At 38.7% G+C, this 24,688-nt stretch overlaps 2 protein-coding genes and 1 non-coding gene across 5 annotated transcripts; 1 reads left to right on the forward strand and 2 right to left on the reverse strand.

Moving 5' to 3' along the window:
• LOC121652204 (glutathione hydrolase 7) lies at positions 1–8,829 on the reverse strand. The gene is made up of 16 exons (XM_042004851.1): positions 8,671–8,829; positions 7,745–8,351; positions 7,288–7,514; positions 6,925–7,076; positions 6,701–6,818; positions 6,540–6,607; positions 5,996–6,069; positions 5,640–5,833; positions 5,005–5,092; positions 4,306–4,433; positions 3,265–3,353; positions 3,005–3,157; positions 2,804–2,918; positions 2,565–2,702; positions 2,365–2,464; positions 1–1,659 (listed from the first exon to the last, which is right to left on the reverse strand). The coding sequence occupies exons 2-16, from the start codon at positions 7,962–7,964 to the stop codon at positions 1,487–1,489; spliced, it is 2,037 nt and encodes a 678-aa protein (XP_041860785.1). The 5' UTR covers positions 7,965–8,351; positions 8,671–8,829; the 3' UTR covers positions 1–1,486.
• A 2,123-nt stretch (positions 8,830–10,952) lies between these two features.
• On the reverse strand, positions 10,953–19,583 carry LOC121651310 (tumor protein p53-inducible nuclear protein 2). 3 transcript variants are annotated; one of them, XM_042003407.1, is made up of 4 exons: positions 19,318–19,583; positions 15,262–15,630; positions 13,981–14,137; positions 10,953–13,888 (listed from the first exon to the last, which is right to left on the reverse strand). In XM_042003407.1, exons 2-4 carry the CDS (start codon positions 15,383–15,385, stop codon positions 13,621–13,623), a joined length of 549 nt encoding a protein of 182 aa, XP_041859341.1. In that variant the 5' UTR covers positions 15,386–15,630; positions 19,318–19,583; the 3' UTR covers positions 10,953–13,620. The 3 variants fall into 3 exon arrangements, with proteins under 3 accessions (XP_041859341.1, XP_041859340.1, XP_041859339.1); XM_042003406.1 differs by having other exon boundaries at positions 10,953–13,885; positions 13,981–14,548; XM_042003405.1 differs by having other exon boundaries at positions 13,981–14,548.
• Positions 19,584–24,581: 4,998 nt separating this feature from the next.
• trnaa-ugc lies at positions 24,582–24,653 on the forward strand. Its single transcript has one exon. It is a non-coding gene; the product is annotated as a tRNA-Ala (tRNA).
• Positions 24,654–24,688: the final 35 nt, after the last annotated feature.

A 24,688-nucleotide genomic window follows, 5' to 3' on the forward strand; every position in this document is an offset into this window, starting at 1 on the left:
TAATTATGATTTTTTTTTATGAAAATCAGATACAAATGCACAATGGGATCAAACATCAGATGTGCAAACGTTTGCCTTAAGGCATGGTACTCTAAAGGTACAGAGGATAAGCATCAACAGTCATATTGCAATGGTTACCAACAACAGACGATAAGGTAAAGAAGCTATTTGATCAGTCTAAATTGGCATTTTTAAGTGAGTGCAAAGTTCTACACAAGCTGTTTGCTTTTATTTTAAATATACAATATAACAAAATTTCATAAGTGCACAAAAATAAACACAGCATCGGTTTCTTAAAAGTGATGACTGAATTTACTAACAGCACGAATAATATATGCAGCCAAACATGTTCATACTAAAATAGACATTACATTCAATCCAATTTGATGAAATCCAGTTATTTCCATTATTATAACAAGTATAACCTGCTCTAAAAAAAAGAAAAGAAAAAAATACTTCATTCAATGCTGAGAACAAAATCATGCAGCGACTTATATTTCCAAAATATTTTTCTAATTAATTGTTATGTGTATTTAAATATAATACACATTAAATCATGCTTCTGGAAAAATTATATTAAGATGTGAAGGTCTTATCGCATTTCCATTTATCATGTTTGGTGTCAGTAAGATGTTAGTGATAATGTGGTCCCAAGGAGTCACTGACTGTAATACTTAAAGCTCCAGCAGTTTTACCAAACATCTAATCACAGCGACACAACATGACAAGCAGAGCAGAGGAGATGTGTTCAGTTTAGGACAGTCGTGTTCAGGTAGCATGATGCAAGACTTAATTCCCGGTCTAAATATTTAAAGGAGATCTTAGGTGTTATTTAGTGTAATGGTGAAATGCAGTGAAAGTTTAAAAGGTGGTTCAGATACACTGCACACTATCCATGTTGGACTTCCTGGTCTGGGATCCTTTTTGTTTTTTTTCATGACAACCCATTCTTGCAAAGAATGCATTTAGTTTCCAGTAATTCATCTCAGGATTCCTGACTTTACACTCACAAATAGTTGTAATTAGCTGCTGCTCACAATAATGTGAAAACAGCTTTTCTTCACATCAACCAAGTAAAACCATGCTCAGAGAGGCCTCACTTTTCTTCTGTGCCCTCCTCTGAAACTAGCAGCAGACTTTAAAGCGCTTCATGGACGTACACTTTAAATGTTTTATACACTGACCGGACGGTTCTTGAGACGGTGAATGAGGGTACTGCATACTTGGCATGTAAAGTGATGCGACTTTTAAGTATTTAGTGTGAGTAAATGAATAATCTAAGAGGATTCCCATCAGATTCCTGCTCAGAGAACGTTCCATGTCTTTTAAAAGTTTTTTTCCCTCTCAAACAGCACTTTGGCTGTTAGATTTAGATGAATGTATTAGCTTGGTGCATTAGTTGATCAGTAGCTTCATTTTTTCCCTTCTTGACAACCTGTTAGTCTTACCCCTTCAATCTTATGTGAGTATTAGAAGGAGGGCTGTGCTAAGGCATGTTAGACATAGTAAGGGCGGAAGCATCAGCACTCCGGGGGTCCTTCACACCAATGATGAGGTCGTTAGTTCTCCGTGTACCTTCCACCAATGAAAGAATATCCATCTTCTCAACTTTGTGCCCTTTGGCTTGCAGCAGCGCCACATCGTCCTCTAAAAACTCAGCTATTGAAGAGACAGAAGAAGAGAGAGGATATTGTGAAGTGAGAAGATGAAATTGGGGATGAAAACACATGTGAAACTGAATAGAATATTTTTTTTTTTACCCGCCATTCAAATGCAACACCTTCTTCTATTTTTCAAAGCAGGTGCAGCCATCACAGTATGTTTTGATGAAGATTTAGTAATTCAGACATTAAAAAAACATTCTGAATAGAGGTTGATTTCGTTCTTCAGAGCTGCAAACATTTCAACCTCTGTACTGTGCAGACTATTCTCCTCGCTGCAGAGGAATACTGTATCAACCAAGATATTTTACTGTGGTAACTGTACACCTGACACCTGTGTTTTTGTTTTCCAGGCTTACTGCCTACTCTGTTTTACATGGATCCTTCTTTATCTGTGAGGTTAATACAAAATGTTTACAACAGGAAACGGGAACTGGGCGAGTCAGAACGAGTGTAGGGAACATTTTGTTTCTCAACTTATGATATATGCTAGAAAACAACTACTGAAAACATGTGAAGAGACCGCCAACAATATAGTATTTAATACTGCAGAGACCCAAAGCTATATACTTGGCAAAGCTAATTTTTCTATGATGTGACAAAACTCAATAATTTAGTTACAGCTTTGCAGACATTAAAAATTAAATGTCTCTTTTAAGTTTGGACTAATCTGCATAATAAAGAACAAGAAGGGGGAACTCACAGTCCACCAGCAGGGTGTTGGGCTGCAGCTGTGGGTGGAGTCTCCCATATGCCAAACTGTCACTCATGTTTTTACGTGAAGACAGGACATTCATCAGTACCTGTGCAGGATCATAATAAAACAGCACAAATAAATTAACGTTCAGGAAGACAAATAAAAAATTTTCACTGTATGAGACCAAAATTAAAAATGAAAAAAACCTGTGTGATGCCACTGAGAGCTCTCTCCCCATTGGAAGATCCAACAGCCACATAAGTGCCACATAACCCCATAGCTGGCCTTACTGCTGTGGGCATAAGGAAAGACATGGGTCTCTTCCCAGGATGGAGACTGTTATGCTACAGCAAAATGGAAAGAAAGATGAGAACCAAGGGCAGCTACAAAAATCCGTTAATAAGAGAGCATCTGATAACGAATTAAAGATGAAGGTAGAAATTACAGGGTTAGGTGATGAGCTCAGTGTTTTATTTGGCCATGAGAAGTCCAGAATCTGGCTGTTCAAAAGGATTCCTGAAGGAGTCACTATGCCACTGCCGAATGGTTTGTTCAGGGAGCTAAAAAAAACGTTTCAATTTTCAATTATATCAATCAACACTTTTTTTTGATACACAACTTGTCATTCATTTAAAACATCAGATACCTCATGACTGACACGATGTGGTCATCTGGACCCATGACCGTGACCTGGGCAGCTGTAGCACCATCCTCCAGGGTAAAGGATAAAGTGTAATGGCTGACAGGGAATGCCTGAGAATCATTGATCATCTGGCGGAGTAGAGAGGCCTGTGATTTACTAGGAGATGAAAATACCAAAGTTCAATGACATTATCTTATTAAACTGGAAATGAATTTATGCATTAAACAAGTAATTGTGTTAGTTCTTAGAGGAGTGATTTCTACCTTAACATCTTGGCGACAATCTCTAAAACAGAGGTGTCATACATGGGGTCTCCAAGCCCACTAGCCAGACCCAGAGCAATCTTCACAGCCTGGGAGATTATTGAAAAATTAACATATGAACAAACAAAAAACAAAACAAAAAACTTTGCAGACTGTAAAAGGAATCTTTCTTATGTGATGCAGTCAGTTTCTTACTACAGACTGTGGTCAAAGTGCTTTCAGTTTGGAGGAGAGAGGACTTGTGACAGGGGAGTTTAACAAACAGCTACTCTGAACAAGGACACCAGAAGAGCCAGTTTGTCACCATCTCATACAACTCAAACTTTAATAAGTTCAAGTTCAGCGAATGCTGCACATTATGAATTTTACAATGCATTAATTTAGCATCAATTAATTAGTTTATCCCTATTTTCTTGACCAAAGAATATCCAGGTGTTTCTGCATCATTGCATGAACAGTAGCTAAGCAACGTGTTCTACTACTGATCAGCACTGACTGACAATTCTGCTGCTGTGTACTGTTTTCATCTTTGTGCCTTTTAAGGCGTCACTTTTCCTAAATGATGCCCAAACGAAGCCGGTACTGCAGTTTTAAAGAGGTTTCAGAGGTTTCACACCTCACACACACCGTTTTTTGTTCATTCTGAGACACCACAGTAAAAATGGTGGCACAAATATGGCAGCCGCCATGTTTGTAGATCCATGGCAAATAGATATAAATGGCTCATTCTAAGAGAGTAAAAGCATAACAGTTTAGTAAAGTGATTAGATACCAATAAAAACACAGTTTTTAATTATATATAATTTAATTCTGTCATTGACTTTTGATTTTGTTACAAGCACATCTTTAAGTTGTTTTAGATGGAGAAAATTCACTCTTTTTTTTGGCCCAGTTATGAATAGCCTTTCTTTTAATACCCCTGTCAGAATTCCCCACTTTCAATTCTCAAAACCAAGAATGCACTGACTGATGTCTGTGGCAGGTTGCACACAGTAAATATCCCTTTAAAATCATACAGTGGTGAAACAGTTGTTGTACTACCTCCGCAATCCAGTGGTAGGTGCTGCTTCTGGGCAACTGGCTTGTAATGTTGTAGCCTTCAAGGATGTTAAGTGCAGTGATCAAGGCCACACCTGCATGTGGGGCTGGGGCTGCCATCACATGATGACCTTTAGAAACACCAACAGGTCATAAGATGAAAGAAAGAATTGTTTCTATCTTTTTTCTTTCTTTTTTTTAAATGCTGTGTATTAAGTATTTCTGTAAGCTCACCAACAGTGCTAAGAGTATAGAAAGTTTACAATAGTACAATACAGATAGAATATAAAACAATCCACAGAACATGACAAAGTCAATATGATATGAAAAGAAACTTTAAAAAGTAAGAACTTCAGTAACAGGTGGATCAATAAAACAATGTAAGGAATGAAAACATAAAGCATTTATGTTATATTTATTGTCATTGTATCGTTGGAGCAATACAGCTAAATTATATTGGCAGTGGTCAGTCAAGCAGCAGAGAAACAGTAGACTTTTTAATCTCTGCTGCTTGACTGCCAACATAATTTGGTTGCATACAATGACAATAAAAGCTTCTTCCTCTTCTATATAACTACTATAAACAATATGAGTTATCATCTGTTTCCACCTTTCCACTTTTGATACCATTAAGTACAAAATGAAGGCACAGAGGAATACTGGACAAGTGATCCAGGACAGGCCAAGTCTTGCTGACCTTACCCTGATAAGTGGTTTCTGCTGGCTTTTGTATTACTGTGCTGTAGTTTCCAATGTCATCCTCTGTGAGCACACCAGCTCTTGCTTGGACCTATCAATGACAAAGGTACAAGAAATGTTTATATTGTGCTTTTAGTTGTTTATTTATATTTTGTTTTCCCCTGATAGTTTTTCTGGAAGGTGTTACCTTTTGTGAAACAAGCAGTCAACCCCATGTCTGAGCATTTCCATCTTAGAATTGCAGTTCAATAAGAGTCTACAGATCATGAGTTGAACTATCAGGGTTTCATATATAACAAACTAATAAACCCAGTCCTGTCTGGACGAGGCTGGGTGGGGCTAACTTTACAGGACAGGAAAAGGTTTTTCCATTGTTTGTATTTAGCTATGTACTAACAAAAGACCTACTCAGCGGTCATGCTGTTTTGACACAAAGAACTAACCAAAACAGGTGTGGCTTAGTAACATATAGGTATTAAATTTTTCTAAACAGCGAACAAGCATGGTGACTTAATAAATCACAAAACCTTAAAAGCTGAAATGTTAGTAAAAACAGACTTGAGTGTTTTTGGGGTTAAAGTGATCTGCAGTGGAGGTCATGCAGAATTCATGAATGCTTATATAAGATTCTTTCTTACTGCAGCTGCCATTTCCTGCGCCACATTCCCAGTGTAGAACTCTGAGATCCCTTTAACCGCAACAGCATCCAAAACGGTTGCCAAATCAAGCCGTCGAGTAAACAGTCCAGGAAGAGGAGCCTGGCCATTAGGGAGGAATAAATCCCGAAATGCACCTGACATGTTTTGGTCCTTAATTTTAGAAAGAGCTTCAGCTGTGGAGAAAGAAACGAGAGCTAAAAAATTAGCATCACTTCACCTCATGTTGTTTGTGAACATAGAGGCTGTGTAATAAAGTTGTTAATATCTGCAGGAAAAGTGACAATACAAACAGCAACTTCCCCCAGTAATTTCACAAGACAGTACTCTATATTTACCTAAGTCATGAGTCACATTAAATCCATTTCTGGCCACATCTGCTGCCATGGTAACCACATTCTTCCATGACATCCTGATGAAATCAAAGATTATGTAAGTCAATTTCAGTTGAAACACTAATAATCCATTAATATTTTATAATGACTGTAATTGAATTGATCAACAACGATATTTATAGAGCTGTTGTGATGCCTCTTAACAACTGAAAAACATGATAATAACCCAGCATTTCAGTAATTATAGCGGAACAAGAAACACCACCTCTTCCAGAGACAACGCTTGTTGTACTTTAACTATGCAGTCTCACAACTTAAGATCTGAAAACTAAGGCTCAAAATATCAGCACTGTTTTTTCTTACTTAAAAAGCAGAAACCATTAAATAAACTCTTATACTCAGTTTAATCTATTGGAAAAACTGAAGTAAGGGAATGTGACAGTGAATTCTAACAACATAAGAGAAGAAAAGAATGTAGAAGGTGCAGAACTGCAAACTATTAATAGCACATGAAAAAGAGAGTCGTATATAATGACTGTTACACTACCTGCCATAGAGCTGATGTGCCTGATGCATCCCACTGAGCATGCCTGGAACTCCTACAAGCAGGCCAACCTGAAAAGCAAAAAAATAACAATGTGCATGTTAAACGCAGTACAAACTCTCCTGTAGTTTCTCACAGGTAAAAGAAAATGGAAAATTCCTTACTTTCAGATTGAGATTTGTCAGCAGCATGTTTTCATGGATGGCAGATGGAGCGGTCTCTCTGAAGTCAATGACCCTTGTCTCATTCTTCCTGATGTCATGCACCAACATAACACCACCTCTAAACATCAACAGAGCACAAAGATGGCTTCTTTATCTACATTTAAGAAAGTCAGTGCACTTGAGTGGAAAATCGGTTTAGCTTAAGTCATTTTTTTAAAACTCACCCTCCTATACCAGAGGTGTGAGGATGGACAATTCCCAGACAGAGGGCAGAAGCAATGGCAGCGTCAACACTGGACCCCTGCTTCCCCAAAATGTCAAACCCAAGAGATGTGCACTGAGCAACATCTGTAACCACTGCTCCTTGGTTGAAGACCTTATTAGAAAAAAACAAAACAGAAAATAAAACAAAAACAAACAATGAAAACAAAAGAACAAGCAGAAGAAAGATTTAGTACTTAAAACAGAAGAAGAGGTTTATGTGCGAAGACAAAAGCAAATCTTATAATGACTCATTAGAGAGAAGCAAACTATTGCAACATGTTTAAGTAATGCTACAACAGCAGAAAACAAACATCCACCCTTACTTGTGGATCTCCAAAATAGATCTGCATGATGAGAGCCACAGTAACCCCTGTAGCAAAGGTAAGACAGGCTGTGATGATGACGGTCAGTCCATCTCGTTGACAGGCGCAGCCCTCATTAAAGGGGTCTGTGCTGGTCTCCCGAAGTGATGCAATGTCATGGCTGGCCAAGTCTGACGCTGAGGAGGGAAGACGCTGGAGGCGAGCTGACTTCAGAAACAGATCTGGATCTGAGATGTGTGAAGTGCAAAACAAAACTTAGACTTAATTGAGGAAAACAGAGCACCAACAATTAAAAAAAGAAAACTCAATATTTTAGTTTAGTTTATTCAGAGAAAAAGTCCAATTCTGAGTTCTGTATGACTGACTGTGACCTATTCTACCTATGGAAGACTGTAATCAACCAGGTTAATTCCTCTGGAATCTATAGCCACAGCACAGTGTTTGAGAAAGGACTGACCTGTATCCTGCTCACTCAGGACATTGTCATCTTCCTTGCGGGATTTCAGTGTGTTTTCCCCAGATGTCACATCATCCTCTGGCAGCCTGGGGAAGCTGGTAATACTCATGTAGTCCACCGGAGAGTAGGCACTCCCCAAAGTTGTCTCTGGATTTGCATCTTTGTCCACCACACCTCCACTCGGGAATGCTGCTACAACTTCTGGAGCAGGATTGTGCATGACTACTGTTAATACTGCAGTCACACAGTTATCTAAATCGGTGCGATGTGATACGAGTTAGCCCAGGATATCCATGTTTCCAAGAATGAGTTTCTGACACGGTTAGCCACTTTATAGCTAATGTTAATCAGAAAAAGAAAAGGAGAAAATATGTACCATCCCTTTATGTACCACCAGTATTGCTGTGGCAATGGAACATTACCGCGTCTCCTACAGAAGATCCCTTAATGTCCCATTATATCGCAATACTCCTGCAGGGATTTGTAGTTTTCATGTGTGATAAATGCATCCTCAATATCACTGCACTTAGTTTCTTTTTTTTAAAGAAAACTGATGACCGACCATGCCATGGGTTTGTAGCTCCGATGATGGTGCATTTTCTGCCACCTGCAGAAGATAAACAATGCAGATTAACTAGTTTTACAACAGGAATGCCCTTGCCAAAGCCATTAGCTTATCTCGTAAAAGAAAGCAACCTAAATAAAAACATCGACAAGCTTTACAGTGACAGCTTGCGTCCACCTATAAGCAACTATCTATTTGTTTATTTTTGTCAATATAATCAACGACAGTATTATTACTGGTTAGAATGAAAACGGAGCCAGCCTCCGAGAAGCTTCTTTGCGTCTCAGCTCTGCTACAAGCTAACGAGTCTCTCTCAATTTCGGCTTCAGATTTAGATTAAAACTGCAATAATTTTACTTACCGTTGTCGTAAAATACATACAGTCAAATAAAAATAGTATTCTTGGCGGCGTTATCGGGGTTTTTAAAAGGAGCAGGCGAGGAGGGGACGGATCTCTGTCATTAGAGCTAATGAATCACTTACGACACCGCAGAGTAGAGAAGCTAGCTTCCTGTTGCATCTCAGACCAACCGGTAAGACTGGTCAGAAACAGCTGATATTTAAACACAGTTTCTAGTACAGATTTTACTGTGACCTCAAAGGGACTTAGTGTGATTTTTATGGAATATAAATATCGTTAAATCCCACGCGAGCTCATCATCATTTTACATGGCCATGTAATAACCATTATAAAACTTACTTCAATCCAAATCGGCGGGGCCTTGAAGGTCGACTAAATTTTGTGAAGTCTTTAGTTTCAGGTCATCCACTCTATTTATTGTCTGAATGGAAACTCCCCCTCAGACTCAAGTTGCGCTCATCTCCCCCCTGGGAGAACATTGGAGTGGATAAACAGGTCATAGCAGGTGCACTAAAACCTGCTTAACTTAAAACCCTCTGTCCCTCCCAAAAAGTCTTATTGTATTCTTGTTCAGCCACCAGAAAGCTGGGAGAAGATTAAAACAATCTCAAGAGACAATGTACAAATGATCTCTAACTGAAAAATTATTTTGCTTGCTTTTTTCTACAAGAAAGGTTAGAGATCAGTTCAGGGACCATAAAATCTTGGGTTTTCTGCTTCAAACATGCTAAAAGCCAAGACAGACTGTTTTTGTACTCAGTAATTTTGTAAACTCCTGCACATAGCAGCAACTTGCCCAGATACAGTCCACAAACAATATCACTTTGTTGCCACACCTGTCTGTCCATGCCACGTTGCTTTTTTTTTTTTTTTTTTTTTTTTTTTTACTCACTGCCTAAGTAAACCTGCTAATACCTTTATCTCCAACTACAATGGTGGAAAGTAATAAAATGTATTGTGGTACTGAACAGTAGATCCTTGTGCTTTAATTGAATACTTTTCATGTAACCCCACTCATATTTATTTGTTAGAAATCCTTCTTTAACCTGTGTTTAAGATTTTCTGAGTTAGAAATGGACTTCCTGGATCCTACAAACTGTATCAAAGAATAATAAATACCTGAACGTATGCATCAGTCTGACTGTGACCTGTTTTAGATAGAGTACTTGAGGAGTTGTGTGTTACATTTTATCCCAGAGTCGGAAACTAATACCCTTGATAGGATCTTCTTCATGTTCAGTCTGAATATAAGAGACTCTGAAAACTCCTGGCCCATAAAATGTTTTTTTTTTTAAAGATTTACCAACTGACCTGTAAGTAATGTCATAAGATTTGGCCCCTCTTCATAAGGAATATTGTTGAAGTGCTGCTTTATCAAATAAGCATTATCAATACAGTTGAATATAAATAAACAAAACAATTCTTAAGTTTATTTTGTTGCATAAGTTTCTGAGTCTATTTATCCTTTGATGAAGACTTTCCGCCATGTTTATTGCAATCCCAAATGCAAATAATGACACAAGATTCAGGTGTTAACCTGAGTATTTATTGTTGATGTTATTGTTCAGCTGTTTTTCTTTTTTTTCTTTTTCTTTTTTTTTCTTTGTTTTTTGGTGGGTACCTGTGTTTTCTGAATGGATGCTGGAAAAACCCATCCGTTGATTTTTGCATAGGTTTTGCCTGTCAGTGGCCGACTGTCCACTTTGGGGATGGAAAAATCAGTACATCACAAAAACCATGCAGAAATAGCAAAAGGCACAATCACCATAGATATCAGATACACCAAATTTTATACGCTTTATATATTTCATTTTATAGGGGAGGTGTGTATTAATCAAGATGTAACATAGGTAAAAACCCAAGTTTTTAAGCTGCCATCATTTCAGGGCACAACATAAAACATAGGAAACTCCCCAGACATTCAATGCCTATTGTTTAAAATATCCTACTGTTGAACAATTCTTCTAATAGCTATATTGGAAAATACAAGCATTTCTATTGTATGTTTTATAATACATCTCATTTCTTTTTATATATAAAACTATTTGTCTCCTGCCTCATTTTGTCCCTCGTCCCTCACATCACACTAGGTGACCAGTCCATCTCCTCAGATTTGGATGGCATCCACTCTCAACACGAAATCTTTCACTAATATTATACAACATACTGAAAATATGTTACAACTTAGCATGATGGTGAGAAAGGAAAGGGGGAAAAAGACGAGAACAGAACAGGTTTTCAGCAGTAGAGGTACCTGGTGATTTTGCACGCACACACATACATCCAATTTTAAGCTTTAATTTTTTTAAAATCCTATTTTTACTTTTTACACACCTTTTTGTCCCAACAGACAATCAAAAATTTACCTCTGAGGTACAATCACTTTGATTAATAAGCTCCGGAAGAGTGTTGATGCGTAAACAGACACCACTACATGTTTCTGTGTATGCATGCTAGATATATCACCTCAGATACACACTCCTGCATCTGAGAATACAGCAGGATAAATCATAAGCCATCTTTCAAACAAAACACACAAAATAATATTCATAATTCTATCATAAATTAACATATTTTTGAATAAAGTATTTTCATTTATAGGTTTACTGGCAGAATAGAAAAGTGAATCATGTATAATTTAAGGGAAATTAATTAATCTCACTCATTCAGATGATTGAAACAGTCCAAAAGGAAAAGACAATCTGAAATTAATTCAGAGAAAATCTGTCTATTGAACACACGGACAGTGATGCATTTGTTATCGTACTATAACTTCACCTGCACTGAAGCAGCAGGTGCTGTGCAAAATGGACCCTCTGGAGGGCAGTGTTGCCTATGGCACATCAACTCTGGGTTTAGTGCTGTTTTTATGCTGCATCTCATCATTATGAGACAGAAGTTGGAGTAAAGTCACATCTTTTGGCCATTGAAATGCCCTCCTGGTTTGTAAATGAGCACAGAGGTGAGGCAGAGAGTGGATTCTCATCAGTCCATTTGGACGCAATGATGTGGACTCATGACCTGAGAGGCTGTTGACATCTAACGGAGCATTATGGATTGTTATGGAATATTTACAGGAGAAATAAATGACCAACATTGATGCTTGTTTTTTTTTTAACAGAGATTCTAGCATTTAACACGTCAGTGCTCATCACACACAATCAGGATCAAGACAAAAAGAAAAAAACATCACAAAAGAAAAAAGAAAAACAAGCTCACAGCACACTGCTAAAACTTTGACTCACAAAATATATGACAGTGCAAACTTACATCCATGTCTCAAATAATTTACAAACATTAGTATACACTTCAGCACCATTGTTTACTATTGTCGTTGAATACATATCAGTAAGCTAGAGCTTTTAAATAGGCTCTGTTACAGCTAGGTGTACTAACCATAAAGAGACAGTCACAAAGTAGATGTTAGCAATGTGTTGCACGTCCATGAGCAAGATGATAAGATGTTGAACTGGGGGAAGATGCTTGCTATGAGGTGTCGAGGAGATACGTTCTCTCCTTTCTCCTAAGAGTTGTTTCCTCTTAGGTTTTCAATTAAATGAATAGTATGTATCATATAAATCTGGTTTTCACATGGATTACATAAAATCACAGCACACACTTTGAATAAACTTGACAGATGTGTGCTGGGCATGTGACAGACCACACTATGAATGGTCGTCATTTTGCTTAGAATTCACAGGGAGTGGGTTTGTTGCCTTTAGGAGCCAAATCTCTTCCTCTGACCAGGAAAAGTTTAGTTTCTTTTCTCTTGGTGGAACTATGCAAAAAAGAGACTGTAAACAAGACTACATTTTACAAGACAAAGTAAGCAGAAAACAAAACAACAAAACAAAATAAAGAGTTGCCATCAGTACTGATATTCACTTACCATAAGCTACCACACCCTGTAACCCAAAGGCAAACCCTGCGTCCTCTCACAGCGCTCTTAATCCTTCCTTGTAGGTTTTAAAGATACCCACACAGTTGAGAGCTGCTCAGGGGGCTACATCACAATTTCCAATGACCATTTCTTGTTACCCATGCTGCTCTAACTACTGTTGTGTCCTAATTTGCACCATTTCTTTTACTCTTTAATCTGTTTTGCACATTCTCTCGCCATCTTCAACTTCCTCTATTCCTTCACAATACAGAGGAGAGAAATCTCACAACATTTTGGCTGCTCTGCTAAAACAAGCTGCTTCACATTTCTTCTTTCTTTAATGATGGTACACCAAACTCCAGAGAAACAAATGTCCAGTGATTTTTCTCTCATTCTTGCCATACACAATATACTTTACCACCTATTCTGAATAAAAATAATTCTGATAAAATCCCCATCAATGTAAAGCTTTGAAGACATGATAAATATTTTTTGCTGTAAAATAACTCAAAGGCTTAACTTGTTTCTGTTTTGCATTGTTTCCACCAAAACTCTCTAGTCAGAGTAAAATTTAGACATCTGTCTATGCAAGTTTTGCTTAAACATCTCCAAATTGTTAGCTTTATTGGTTAAATGAACTTAAATATTACATGACTTAAGGAAGAGCAAAATGAAATTAATATGTCTTTCTTTTTTTGTTTGTGTTTTTCAACTTCTTTTTTGGCATTATCCCTTAATGTCTAACATGAAAAACTATTATGTAGCTTTTTTTTTTTCCTTTTTTGTCTGTTTTTGGATAATGCAGTGGACAATAAGGAGGCTATAATAAAGATCTACACTGATTTACTGAGAGCAACTAGCTCATAACGGCAGAATGGTCAAAAACAACCAGATGGCGTCAGCTTGTGTTGAAACAAAAAGACCTGCTGAAGTCTTGCTGAAACCTAATATAATATGCAGAAATTAAAGCAAAAATGCTGTTGGTGAATGTGTTTAACCATGTGTGTCTTGAGCTGACAATGCAAACTAATGCCCTCAAAGTAAACAAAGCCCCCTGGTTGCTTGGGAGTTTAGTGGCAGAAGTTGCGCTTGCTGGGCTGGTGAAGGAAGGTGTTTCTGGCATGCACTGCATGGCGAGGGATCTGATCCCTTGTGCGGTTTTGGCGTTGGATGTGGTTGCGACTCAGATGGCGCCTCTCCATACGCGCTTTGCAGCGCTGGACCCTGGCCACTTGGGTGACCTTGGCCAGAGCTCCAGCTTGGGCAGCAGCTCCATGGCTCACCCTGGTGGACGTAGTGCTGCGGGTAGCAGGGACAGCAGGCTGTTCAGCCACTCTGCTGCAGAAGATGAGAAAATAAAATGGTAGGGTTCTTTATGGGTAAGGTGAAACAGGTGAAGGTTCAGTGCAGTATGCATAAATATTTCTCACCTCACACTGCTCGCCAAACTTGCAATGCTTTCCTCTCCTACCATGGACAGGTTGCTGTTGGAGATCATGGACAGGTTGCTCGGTGAGACGTACACAGACATGCTGGGGTGCTCTATCAGCAGGTCTTCCATCGGGCTGGCCTCTGCTGTAGCTCCCTCTGCAGTGAAACAGGGGGGAGGGGTGACAAACCAGCTCTCATCCATGCAGCCTCTCTCTGAGCCTGACCTACTGGCACCCCCACGGCCCCCACACTCACTCCCAGAGCCTGGGGACATTGACGGGGTGGAGGAGGGCGTGGACAGTCTGGCCCGTCTTGGCAGGCTCACGGGTGTGGTGGCACCCATGTGTGATGGACTAGTGCTTGGGCAAGATAGGAGGTCTGATGGTGCTGCTGCACCCCGTGCCCGATTTTTATGTGTCCTACGACGCTTGTGAGGCAGGTGGGGTATGGGGGCCACACACTCAGTTCTTATGTGTGTATTTTGGTTATCTGACAGGTTACTGTCTGGGAATGATTGTGTCATCAGTGATTGTGTCTCATCCTCCACCTGCATCATACCGTCAGATTCTTTTGAGCGCATGGCAGGGATGAGATCATGAAGGGGAAGACCAATAAAAACATATTTTAGATGGGTGGGGGTGTTGCAAAAATTTTTTTGCAAACGTGGCAGATTTTTCAAGAAGCCATGCAGGATGAAGAGGATCATTTTTAAGGGATCACATACGCACGCGCACACATACCAGTAAGGGGAGTGTAAGGGTATTTTTAAAAAATTGGAAGGGAAGAAAAAGGGGAAAACACAAAACATAAAAGAGTCACATCATTAGTTTGTGCTGACCCTCTGAGGTTGCGATTATGTCAGTGACATAATGTTTGTCTTGATTCTGCCGAGAGGAACGTTTACGTTCTGATGTCTAATTGGCTCCCGAACAGGCACCAAAGCAAATTTTCACACTCAGTAAGTGTCTTTGTCATGATTACATCATAAACAAAGTGAAAGGAGATGAATGTTCACACATATTTTTGTGCTTCCATCATTTGACGGACAGCACCTTTGGCATGGCAAACGTATGGATGAGCACCAGTGTAGCTGTACCACACACAGACTGATTCGTCACTCCACTCCATCATCCCCATCCTTACCTCTACCACTCAAATGTTAGTCAGAATTATACACATGCATGGGAAAATGCTGCTGTTTCTGAACTATTTTCCACAATGGTGTAAATTTAAAACGACAAATTGATCCCTCTAATTTAGTCTTCTGCTCTCTGACTCACCAGGCAAGTTGACGAGCATCCATCCCTCCTCGTCGGCCTCCGTCACACATGGATTGGGTCCCTTCAGTTCAGCTGCTACCTCCTCTACTTCCCCAAACAGCAGGTTGCTAAGACGCTGAAACATTGCTGCTTGTATTGTTTGATGTGTTGATGACTGTGGTGCTTTTAGTTGTACACACAAAAAAGCTATAGCTGCCTTTTGATCTTTTCTTCAATATATCAGTTGAATATTTAAGCTGTTTGTTGCCTGATTTTCTTTAGTTTCTTGTTTCCACTTGGAGCCTCTTTCTTGTTCTTGGGTTTTACAAACAGAACTGAGTGGGCTTCTGTAGTGCAATTGTAAGGTTTCACTTGGTTTGGAACAAAGGCCTGCAGAGAAGAAGAGAAAAAAATAAGGCGATAAGTTGTAATGAAAAGATAACTAACGTATACTTCTAAAAAAAACATAAAAAGCAGAAGTTAATTTGCAATAACTTAAAAGAGTGTAGGTAAAAAGTGTGAGCAATGTCTGTGGTAAAAGCTTTCTTAAGACACATTTCATCAGCTTAAAATTTTCTGGCTGAACTCAAACTTGTCCGTAGTGAAAATGTGACATGTTGGCACATTGAAGTGCTGAAAACAGAAGCTCGAGATGAGGTAACTTACAAATCAATCTTTCTGGGAGTCTTATGATGAGCTTGGATGAGTTACTTAACTCTATAAATAGATAGGCATATAATGTAGATTAGAACAAAGGACATAATTTTAGTATTTGGGACTTTTTGTTTCTGATTGTATTCCATCAATCCTTGTAATTCCTTGTAATGCATTCTCTTCAGTGGTAGTATGGAAAACAAAAGAGGTGGAAGACACAGTTCATGATATAATCCTGATATCATAACCTCTGGACTGACTTGGCTTCTTATTGGATTTGTAATAAATATCTAGAATTAGATAATTAGTGTGGTCAAATTTCTGCTCACTGGGAAAAAGAAAAATGCGTCCCACTCAACACATCAAGTTAAATGTTTTTATGCCTTCAGACTCCAAATGTTATTCATTTTAGCAGCTAAGTCTTTTCAGCATATGTATTTTTAGTTACAAAAAGTTTAATTGTGATATTTTAGTCGCATATACACCGGCAATCAGATAGTGATGACCTACACTGGTAGAAGAACACTGAGAATGTCATAATAATAAATGAGACTATGAAGGAAGAGTGATTTATGACAAAAGAAATTAGTCAGCAAGCAAAGAGCTGGTGGAAAATGATAACTCCCCCTTCCCCCTTTAGATCTGAATAACCAATCAGCACCGTCCCAGGACAGATGGAAAGGCCAGAGAGGAGGAAGGGGAGGAGGTGACAGCACACAATGCAAAGAGTCAGACTTTTGCAGCATCAAGCGCAGTGACTCTGCACATGCTAAAATGCAGAGAAAGCAAGAGACACTGTGGCAGCAGCTGCTGGAAAGTGTCTGACCTACATATGAACATGATGTCATTTTAAACAGATATTTGATCAGTCACAGCAAACTAGACAAGTCTCTACGTGTTCAAAGGCCAGGTTTTATGCACTTAAACTTTGTAACTACATGAGAAGGGATTACTTATATCAGATTTTTAGCTAAATAGGCCTCCCACCCCCAGATGTCTTTCAGTGCACTAGTTTCAGAGTTGCTGATGATTTAACATTGAAATGGTAGTCCTTGACCTACTTGATCTACAGCCTAATTATGGATCAAGTATTAAATCACTAAATAAAGAGGGTATCAAAAATGACAAAATAAATGTCAATGAATGTACATGGAATGATGTAACAGTGTGTGTAAAATTATTTCTATATGATGCAAAATATATGTTTGGATTGAGGAAGACACATCTTAAAAGTAATCATATAGTTGCTGTAGAATTTCTTACTAAAGAATATGTGCATGGGTGTATGCTTGTGATAACAAAAGAAGGAATATCAATGTAGTCTGAAGTGGCAATGTGAACTGATGTGCTGCAGTCCACTCTCAACACTGAAATCTGTCTGATTTCCTGAGCTCACAAAAATTGTAGTCATGAGACCTTGATAAAACATTTCAGCTAAACAACCTTTTCTTGGCTACTTTGGACAAGTTTAAACCAATCACACAACACACACATGCACACATTAAATAAAGAGCAAGTACAGTGCTTCTCTGATAAACTGCTAATTCAGAGCTATCTGACAGATGGAAATAGAGCTATTTATACTGGAATGAGACAACAGATAAGAAAACACTTAGATGTCTGTATATGGATTGTTACAGGACATCATAGAAAGTCACAAAAGATTCATTCATTATAAAGTAAACATTGCTTGATGTCCAGTATCTTGCATAGAACATATAAATATACAAATAGTGAGTTTATCTGAAAAGTGATGATCTGGTAGTCAAGATTATATTTGTGTGATTATATCAGGCCATTTTGTTTGGTCATCTGTAGTCCCTTCTTCACACAGTCCCTCACCAATGTATTTCTTTGGTTCAAAGGGGATTTGAACTTCAAATGACCACATAATGAGTTCTGCTGTGATGTCAGGATAATTGTCTTGTTATAAAGCTCTTGGCTTTTTCTTTCTTTCTTTCTTTCTTTCTCTGTAATCGCTACACATGATAGGTATCTTTATTATGTAACAAGTTGCCAATAAACATATCTGTTTATTTTATTTAAAGATGTCTTTTTAACATCAGGTCAGATAACAGGGAAATTTTAATTTAGGGAAATAAGTCTTGAAATGCAAGGATGAGGCACACGCGCGCGCACACACACACACACACACTCACACACACTGCAGCAGAAGATAACCCTTATTCATCAAAAGCTATTTAGGGTGCATAAAGGCTTTATTTGCGCTTTAATTTAAATACCACCTTTTATATAAAATAAGGTAAATAAAGATTATATAATGTAAAATGTAGGCCGGTGAAATTTTTCAATTGAGAGTTCTTTCTTTGGGCGGTGATGTGTTTGAGAAGTAGGAGGAGGAGGAGGAGAGAGAGAGAGAGAGAGAGAGAAAAAAACATGGTAGGCGGGGTTCCGCGAAATAAAAACAAGACGACTGTGACGTAGCGTCACGGACGCTGACGGAGAGGCTCGAGCCTATTTTGCGAGCGGAGGGGGAAAGAAAAAAAAAAAGATAAGGTCTACACATCCAACATAGCAAGGCAGAAAATACGACCGTGTATCTGGAACCTACATGGTTCTTGTTTCATTCTAGTCTGCATTTTCTTACGCTCATGACATTATGATTGTTGCAAGTGTTTCTCTGTGAACTACCCATTTGAAACAATTAAGCTGCCAACAGCACTATTTACATTTCAAATAATAGGCAAAAACCTCACATTAGACCTCAGATTGTTGGCGGCCGGGAGAGAGACGACTATCTGTGTGTGTTATCCAGGTTAAACATGAATTATCCGTATAAGCTCTACAGCTGAAGGGTCAAAGCAATGACAGTTGGCTCAGCGACACCGCACGAAAGACATCGACTGAATATCCCCATAGTAATAACAATGTAACCGCGATTACACAGTGTGATTTAAGTATTTGCAAAGAAAACAAAAGTCTCCTTAAAGGTTCAGCAGCCACACAAAACACTAACATCCGCCATCGACTCCACATCAGCATTTGGTGCAATTTGCAAAACAACGGCTGTTGGCGTATGCAGGCCGGTGTCATGTTTAGGAATATACGACGTCGAATCCGCCTACTTAAGCCTGTTTTATTTGGACTGCGATACTTATTTCAGAACTATTCGTGTCCTAATAATAGAACATCACCAGTCGGTATAAAACACAGCAGCCAGAGACAGCCTACAATATGTAATGGGTCACCGGCAGACAAAGCAGTGTAATTCTGTTAAAGGTATATATCCTTTGGCTTTAAGATAGGGTGATTAATGGTTAAATGGCTGATATTTTCTGTGGATAAACATTTGAGGAAAGCAGGGGGTTCGGTGACAAAGATGTAGTTTGATGTCTTTGTATAGTGCAGTTTGACAGAGAGAAAAGAGAAATAGATTTATAGAAAAAATAAAGAACAACTTACCTGCCTTTGAAGTAGAATTCAAGTTGTAAACGAGATCTTACACACAGTAGAAACGACAACTCTTAAAGCATAGCTTTAGATAGCCTTTAGGTGAGGTAGTTAAAACACTATTATACAAAAATAAAAGGCTTTCTTCTTAGAAGAAGGGCTTCGTGTAAAAATGTTACACTGATGTTTTCAGATCATAACATCTGCAGTTTTTTTTCTCCTCTTCTCTATTTTCTCCGCTGCAGATTTTCTTGTGTTTATTGCTGCCTCCAGCTGATCCTCGGATCAGAATGTAGAACGTACAAAACAGCTGATTGTGAGATCACAACATTCCCAACTCCACCCTTCAACCCGCCCACCCCACATAAACCAACCAATGGAAATATTACACCCTGCCACGGGCCGGTCCTCTAGGTAACAGGGTGGGGGCTGGGCAGGATGAGCTGTCAACCTGCGCACAGAAGGAAATGGTGACTGATCCCCGATCGGCTTCCACGTTCAACAGCTTTGTTTAAAGAGCAGGGCTTGGGGATTGGTAAACGGACCCAGAGTCTGCCTACATTGCTCCATCTACAACCAACAGATGAAGAACTGTTGATAGCAAAGTGATTAACTTGCCAGCATGATGCATGAATACTGTAAATTTATTCAGGTTGAGAATGAAGAGCAGAAGCTGTTTCATTACATATACAGCAAGCTGAAGACCATAGACAGAATATAAACACATCAATAATATTTTAACATGCATATGTTCATATATGTGAAACCATTGGATTCCAGCACTTTAATTATAGTATTCTTATTGAGTGCTGAACGCTGGGACAACCAGATGTAACACTGGGCTAAGTAATATACTTTGCATACTTTCCTCTTATTACTTATTACAGCAGAGAGATCATTTACAAGAAGTACCAGTCTTACATATTCAAAACAGTCAATGAGCATCCATAAAGAGTATAAGTTCCCCTTGTCCAGTGATGTGTGTGATGTCACTTTAAATTTTGTATGTAAATAGATTTTACTCCCCCCTCCCTTTGACATCATCAATTTCATTCCGCCTTGATGGGGTGGACCAAAATGTGCCTTTCAACCCATACCAGCCAATCATATTTGTACTATCTGAATGCAGCATTTGAGTAGCCAATGAGCCCTGTGGAGGTACTAAAACCCCTGGCGGTCACTTCTGATCCCTGCAGTCAGTAAAGCTTTGAGAGTTTCCGCTGCTTTTTATTGTTGCAGATTATGCAAACTGGTGACTGCTCACATAACCAAGCATGAGCTTATGCACTTGCATGTTTTTCAAGGTGACTTATTATTATTATTTAATTCCTTTAGAAAATCAACATATTATGATGCATGATCTGCAAGAATGTTCACAGCTTGCTTGTGTTGGCATCATATCTGTTAATGTCCACACATATGTGCACCTGCATGCTGCCAGAGAATAAAATGGAGAGTGAAATCTTTAATAAAGTAGTTACACAGTGCATTTTATATCACACAGGTTGTGTAGATTATTGCTCTGTACCGTACAAGGGTATTTTTTTATTCCTTGTCAAATGAAATTGGGTTCAGCAGGCACTATCATGATTACATCAATCTTTTATGAGCTATACACCTGGAATCATAAAGAGTGGTCTAATTATTGGCCTTCTTAAAAAAAGGTGTGTATATAGATTGCATATTGCACTTGATCCAGAGTCCATCTACTTTGCTTGACACACCTTAGTATTTGATGGTAAACCTGAAATGCCTTTTCATATACAAAAAACAATGTGGTGTAGCTATGTTTTGGGACATGAAAGGAAATTTCCACTGTAAACAAATTCACAACATCTCTGTATGCATTTTTTTCCAATATAGACTTTGACATTGTTATTATCAAAACTGGCAGGAGTCGATAGCAAGAGTTCACTATGAGCTTTCTAAAGTCAGAATGATAAGGTTTCAGCCTATACAGTTACCAGGTGCTAGGCAACTCAATACACGAGTGCACACATTCACCCTGCAGTGATGATGACACTCAAACCTGAAAGATACACTAAACACAAACATTTAGCAAGAACAGCATGTGCATGTGTGCTTCTGTTAATGTTTGTGCTCTCAGGCTAATCAGGAGAAGAAACAGGCCTGGTGGAACTTGTTCTGTCATGTCCTTGTACTGTGTGCAGTCATGCCAGTAGGTACTTAATATTATAAAAGAAACACATCAGAATATTTGTAGCAATTATCCTTCAATGAGCATTACTGCATCAACATGCTTTACAAATAACCAGGGTCTGACAACTTGAAAAAAAGACCCAAAAACAGAATAGATTATTGTTTTCTACCATCTTCTTTTTCTTTATTCCTTTATTCGTGCGGCAGCATTTACTGAAATTGTCTGGCTTCCAAGGATTCCCACAGTTTCTTAAGCTGGTGGGAGACCTAGGTGAAAGGTTAAAGCAGGGTTTCCTTTTCCTGTGACTATGTATTATAGGTTTGACATGCAACTATTGTTGAATCTTTCGTTGCGTGGCAGACACAGCCAAGTCATGCGAGTAACTGAAGCCAATTAAACCTGCAGCTGTAAAATCAATTATTTTGTTTGCAGATAAAGACAAGCTGATAATTCAGTTCTTACTTTTTAAATGTCAATCTATAAATCAGACAGAACAGATGGCATAATGTCGCTTGCGGTGTTTGAAAAGAATACTTTGAAACATGACAGGAAAACACAAGTGCTTCAGGAAGACACGTCTAGCCAAGTAATTACTCTGGATCGTCCCAGGATCTCTCCACTAAGATCCAGGATCTGTCATGTAAGTGATATAAAACAAGGCCTGCATTCTTTCACATACGCTATATTGCTAAACTTAAGAACATGTCTCAGTGCAGTGCACGAAAAGTAGTCCATTCATTTATTACTTCAAGATGAGATAATCCGTACTGTTGAGCTGTTCCAACAATTCCCCAAAAAGCCTTCAGGAGATCCAAACGGATGCAGCAAGACTTCTGATAAGAATTGGAGAAATTATGTTTCTTTAAGTTTAGCTTCTCTTCACTGAGTAGCTGTATTTAGGATTGTTTTCCTCGCTAATATATTAAAGCTCTTAATTTGCAAGCTCCACCATATTTTAGAGATCTCATAGTTTCATACAAAAGAGTGCTTTGCTCCCGGACTTCAGATGTACTTGTGCTTTCCCTTTTCTAAAAGCAAAATGAGAGGGAGAGCCTCCAGTTATCTGCTCCAACTTTGTCTTCAGGGGACAGACACCCTTTTTTTTAAGATTAGGCTTAAAACATTCCCTTTTTGATAAAGTTTATAATTAGGGCTAGCTTGAGTGACCCTGAGCCATCTCTTTAGTGATACTGCAAAAGATCTCTAGGTTGTTGGGGGACCTCCCCCAACTGGTTGAGTCAGCTGGCAGACCTTCCTGAATCTGGTTCTGCTGGAGGTCTTTTTCTGTGTTTCCGTCACCATGTGTATGCTCAGATCTGAGAATTAAATCAAAGTGAAGTTGTGATGCAATTATTTGGTTTTCTTATTCAGACAACTTTTTAAAAAAATGTACTGGCATAATATGAATTCACTTAGTGTCAGTTAAACTGAATTGTAAAGGGTTTAACTGGACTGTGTCCAACTGGGCTGTATTGCATTTGTTTTCTTTTTTCTTTTAAGTGCCTTGAGATGGTTTTTATTTATTTTCATTTATTTATTGCAAATTGTATTATATAAATTAAGTTAACTTAAGCTTAATTTAATGGAAAAGAATAGAAATACAGATGATATTTTGTTCAAATATAATAAATAAACCTAAATTCCCCAAAGATGATGCTCAGAATTCTGCTAAATTACTATACTTATAATAAACTTCCAAGATTTAAATGTTCCAACTCCTCTCTCTGTGTTGTATTTTTTCTCTCAGGCCTCTCTTCTCATCCATTGCTGGCTGTTGGGTGATGATAAGACAGCAGCCTCTGAAGATATGAGGTGCATCTTGTGTTAGAGCTGCCCCATGCTACCAGTGAAAACGTAAGACATACCTTATAAGGAATGGGCTGTCTATTTGAGGGAACAGATTCAGGGGGGAATGTGACTTATTTCCCTTTTATTTTAACCAAGTTAAATGAAAGGATGAAAATTTCCATCATAGTCTTTATGCTTTTTTTTTGCCTATCAGAGTGGAGTGGCAAATGGGAAATAACAAAATCATAAAAAAATATTATCAAACTTCAAATCTAAATACAGAAATATTTTAAACTCCATGGTCCGCTTTACCATTTGGACGTCTGAGACATTAGATAAGGAATTCCCATGTCTCATATTGCATGCAGCTTGTCTGTGCATGTAACACTTCCAACATAACTCCCACCATCATGTAACACTCTAGTGTTCCTTATTACTCAGCAAAGACTGGGTGATGGCTGTCTGTCACCAAAACCCACACAGCAAGAGCTGATATCAGCATGTCTCACTCCCATGTGTTAGGTACTACAGACACCCTTGGTCTTCCTTTCTTCAGCTCTCCTAAAACCCTCATGCCATGTGTGCATCCCATGGGTCTGTCCCTACAAGGCCAGAGCAAACAGGGTCTAGAAGCAGTGTCCTTGGCAAGGGTGCATGCACTGATAAACACAGCTCAAGTGAGGACGGGCTGTACTCTCCAGTGAGGATGATAGACCCTCATTTGTGCTCCCCTGGAGGATATTAAGTGAACTTTACAAGAGGGGCTATTTTAAATTCCTTAAAGGATTAGGGTCCCTTGGATGAGTTGAAATAAGTTTCAGGCTCAAGGTATCAAAGCAATGTATTAAAGTTTTCTGTCTGTCTTTTGCATTCCCACCAATTTAGTTATTTACTTTCTAGTGGGAGGAGGAGGAGGAGCCCCTTGCTCAGACAGATGTGTCCACTGCTTGAAAGCAAAACATGACCTGCAGGCTAAAAATAGCACCAAGAAGAAATGTGATCAAAACAAATAAAACTGATCCACTTATGCAACCTTTCATTTTCCATTCATACCGACACAAGTTTAGTTCTTTGGTTAAAAATCGTGGAACCTTTTTTTTATTTGAAAAATGTATCTTAGGAAAAAAAGAACAGCTAATGGAGCTGGGGCAGAATGTGGAAAACAGGTAACGTTCGTGATCTGATATATTACATAACTTGGGCTTAAGTCAGAACAAAAATAACTCGCTCAACCTCATGCCCTTGTAAAGACAGAGACCTTTGAAAAGACAGAAACCGATTGCGAGGATCTTGTTATAAGAGTATACTTCCTCTGTTCCTTTCACAAGGGGATGTAGCTCAGTGGTAGAGCGCATGCTTTGCATGTATGAGGCCCCGGGTTCAATCCCCGGCATCTCCATATCTTTTCTTTTTTTTGTCAATACGTCTTTATTT

Source organism: Melanotaenia boesemani, chromosome 13 (assembly GCF_017639745.1).
Source record: "Melanotaenia boesemani isolate fMelBoe1 chromosome 13, fMelBoe1.pri, whole genome shotgun sequence".
Classification (NCBI taxonomy): Eukaryota; Metazoa; Chordata; class Actinopteri; order Atheriniformes; family Melanotaeniidae; genus Melanotaenia; species Melanotaenia boesemani.

What these genes read in the sequence shown, in the direction of transcription:
- LOC121652204 (XM_042004851.1), bottom strand. Translation starts at nt 7,964, where the DNA reads ATGCACAATCCTGCTCCAGAAGTTGTAGCAGCATTCCCGAGTGGAGGT. An exon ending in CCTGAGTGAGCAGGATACAG is followed by an intron (nt 7,515 to 7,744) that starts GTCAGTCCTTTC and finishes CACACATCTCAG; the next exon opens with ATCCAGATCTGTTTCTGAAG. An exon ending in TCTATTTTGGAGATCCACAA is followed by an intron (nt 7,077 to 7,287) that starts GTAAGGGTGGAT and finishes TTTTCTAATAAG; the next exon opens with GTCTTCAACCAAGGAGCAGT.
- LOC121651310 (XM_042003405.1), bottom strand. Translation starts at nt 15,385, where the DNA reads ATGTTTCAGCGTCTTAGCAACCTGCTGTTTGGGGAAGTAGAGGAGGTA. An exon ending in GATGCTCGTCAACTTGCCTG is followed by an intron (nt 14,549 to 15,261) that starts GTGAGTCAGAGA and finishes TGCGCTCAAAAG; the next exon opens with AATCTGACGGTATGATGCAG. An exon ending in AGTTTGGCGAGCAGTGTGAG is followed by an intron (nt 13,889 to 13,980) that starts GTGAGAAATATT and finishes CATCTTCTGCAG; the next exon opens with CAGAGTGGCTGAACAGCCTG.